General features: G+C 41.0%; 1 protein-coding gene across 1 annotated transcript; it reads left to right on the forward strand.

The window, feature by feature from the left end:
- Positions 1 to 1,232: 1,232 nt before the first annotated feature.
- Positions 1,233 to 2,758, forward strand: LOC149232043 (uncharacterized). The gene is made up of 2 exons (XM_089379337.1): positions 1,233 to 1,517; positions 1,688 to 2,758. The coding sequence occupies exons 1-2, from the start codon at positions 1,307 to 1,309 to the stop codon at positions 2,329 to 2,331; spliced, it is 855 nt and encodes a 284-aa protein (XP_089235463.1). The 5' UTR covers positions 1,233 to 1,306; the 3' UTR covers positions 2,332 to 2,758.
- The last annotated feature ends 516 nt before the right edge of the window (positions 2,759 to 3,274 follow it).

The following is a 3,274-nucleotide window of genomic DNA, read 5'->3' on the forward strand; positions in this document are numbered from 1 at the left end:
GATGAAGATATCATAAAGATAAAGATTTTTGGTGAGATTAATTTAATTAGGGAAATTGTATAATTAAAGATAAGAACAAGGATTTTTATATAATTAATATATTATATAGATATTTTGTGGGATTGTGTGATTGTAATAATTTATTGTTTAAATTGTAATTTTAAATATAAAAATAGATTTTTTTAAAAGCATTGATTCCAAAATTTTATAGACTCAAGATCAATAACTAGAATTTTCATTATTTCTTACCAAATTTCGAACAGAATCCACAGAAAAATCTGCTCAAAATCGCCTCGTAGGGTACCACATTCTTTTGTAGCGAAATTCGATCGGAAAAAAATCCGTTAAACTTCGCAAAATAATGGCATTCCACAAAACCGAAATCTTATCTTAATCCTACGACGTAGAGAGCTACGAAATGACGGTGTGGATGATCTCGAAGCGCGTCGTGTGTCGTTTTCAGATTTGTCCGTAGTATCCGTTGCAGATTCTTTGTTTGAACGCCACTTGCCTCCCTGCTAAGAAAACCAAGCACCGCCCCAGATTCGAACTCGCCACATAAGCCCCTGGGTCCCTGCACACTTATCCATACATTTTACTGCACGGAAGTTTGTGGCGGCTTCCAGTCAGTGGCAGTTGCTGCCTCCAAGTTCGACGGGCGCCATTTTTTTTACCATTTTTAGCAATCGGCGATTTGGGATAAAATTCCCAAACTTTGATTGGATTTTGACCGCATTAGGCGGTGCGCCAAAGTCGACACGTGGGATCCACGGAGTCGTGGAATTCTCTGGCGTGCTGGGCCCACCCGGGAGTCGACTTCCTGGCAGTTTGCTGTGGGTCCTTGTTCTGCCGCGTGGCGTGGGGCCAACCAATAAGTGCGGAAGAGTCGCAGAAGGCGGGAATCAGTTATTCAGGATAACCGCCGACTTTGCATAGGGACTTGAAAAGCGACGATTAACGTAAACGTTAAGGAAGGTAAGGCGAGATGTCGGTTTGTAATCGCTAGAGAGCACCAGAAAACAAACATGACGTACACGTGTCGGTGAACTGATGGGACAAGGCCCGGCGTTATGCGCTTCATTTGGTCCGTATCACCGGGGCTGTGCGGGAGTTGTGATTTATTTTTTCGGTTTAATGCGTGATTCTGTCGTAAATATTCGGGGACTTACAATTTACTGCTGATCCCGACTCCTTGACGGAGGTGAGTCGTTAAATAGCGGGCTGGCAGCACAGAGCTTGGGCTTATCATCAAGCAGAGCGTTTTCTTTATTGCTCTCTCAGTCTTAACTTTTTCATTTTATAAATTATGCCTTGCAGAATGGAGGAACAGACGACTATAACAGAAGAATATGACGATCAATTTTCTGTGAAATCCGATGAGAGCTGTGGTTCGAATCGTGTTAAGTTTCTGTGCAGATATGGTGGAAGGATTCTTCCCCGCCCCGGCGATGGCAAGCTCCGTTACGCCGGGGGACACACCAGGGTTGTTGCTGCCAGCAGAAGCATCTGTTTCGCAGGTATGTTGAACTGTTTCTTTGGCTTAATTCCAGGCATTTGAATCTTGAATTTCATGATTAACATAATATTTCGTCACAGGGTTTTATTAAAGATTTTAAAGATTACCGACTAAGATTTTATTAGGGTTTATTTTCTGTGTTTTTATTAATCTGTTTTGGAAATGATGCAGATCTGATTGCCAAGCTGTCGAATGTTTTCGGGTCCGCCGTGCTGCTGAAATGCCAGTTGCCTTGCGAGGATCTGGATGCTTTGGTATCCGTTAAATCAGACGAGGATTTGGAGAATATCTTGGAGGAGTATGACAGGGTCGGTGCCAGAGAGGGTTTGTCCAAGGTGCGGGCCTTTCTTTTCCCTCTCTCTTCAAATCCCCCCTCTTTAAATCCCCCATCGAAGCCTCCAGCAACTGTTTACATGGATGACCGTCCTCCAGCCGAGGTCACAATCGTCAAGTCCTTGAAACCCCAGGACGATCCCCAGGTCGCGGGTTCGACTCCTCAACAGCATCAGATCTACTTGCGGCAAGATTTGCACCACTTCCAGCACTATCCTAGCCAGTGCAGTCCTCTCGGTCGGAGTCATCTGACCAATCAAATTTCTACACGTGTGTCCCATATTCATCAACAACACATCGTACGGTCCTATCTCAAGAACAATCGGTCTCGGTCTCCACGGTGGACGGGCATTCCCTCCGACTTGCAGTACAGCAGCGACTTAATGATGAAGCGGCCACCTGAGCATAATCTTTTCCGGATGGACCAGTCTTTCTGCGCGCGCGTAGTTCACCGGAATAATCCCCAGGTCCAGGTTCGATAATCAGTTGTAAATGGCACCAAATCCTCCATTCAAATTTCAATTCCATCGTACGCAGATTGGCGCCCCAGTGCCATTACAACAAAAATGGATTATATATATATATTATATTTACAGCTTCAAATACCAACGCCATCCACGCGTCGCCGCTTCTGCTCCAGCTGGTCTTCCCGCTTCTGCCCCAGCTGGTCCGACCGGAAGAGGAGGTCTCTAATCCCAACCCCAGCCTGTGCTAATTGTTAGCTGAGTTGAAGGTTAATGATGAGCCGAGGCACTCCAATTACCTACAGCAAATACATATTCACAACTAACAACATCTAACAGTCGGTAAATACATATTCATGAGTACGGGATTCCAAATTCCGTTATATCAATATTCATGTTTGTACATTAGTATATATATATATAAATATATATGTTTTAATCTGTAGTTTATAGTGTTCATCATTGGCTGCCGAGTCAATGTCATTATCTAAAGAGCTACATAAACCAACTTCTTCACGTTGCTATTAATAATTTAGATTTTGTATGGATGAAATAATTATCTTTCAATTAAAAACTAGGTTTAATATAATTGAGTTTAAATTTCTGTTATCTAGAATTTAAGAAAAAATTCAGTAATAATCACATCAAGAAACATTATTCCAATGTCTTTCCAGTATCAATATAGTTCCAATCATGGTTCCAACGTCAATTCAAAACAAGATGAAGAATCAGATCATAGTCGCCATTGAATTAATCTTCTCTTATAATTTAAATAAAATTATATAAATTACAATCATAAATTTGAAAACAAGATGAAGAAACCGATCATGGTAGGGTTAATTAATCTTCTATTACATATATATATATATATATTATAATCATAAATTTGAAAATTATTTTGCAGTGGACTAAGAATTTTAAGAAAAATAATTTACATATATATATAAGTGCTTATGAGGTC

The sequence above is a fragment of the Pinus tabuliformis genome, chromosome J, assembly GCF_031772625.1.
Source record: "Pinus tabuliformis cultivar Carrire ecotype Pingquan chromosome J, CPIR1, whole genome shotgun sequence".
NCBI lineage: Eukaryota > Viridiplantae > Streptophyta > Pinopsida > Pinales > Pinaceae > Pinus > Pinus tabuliformis.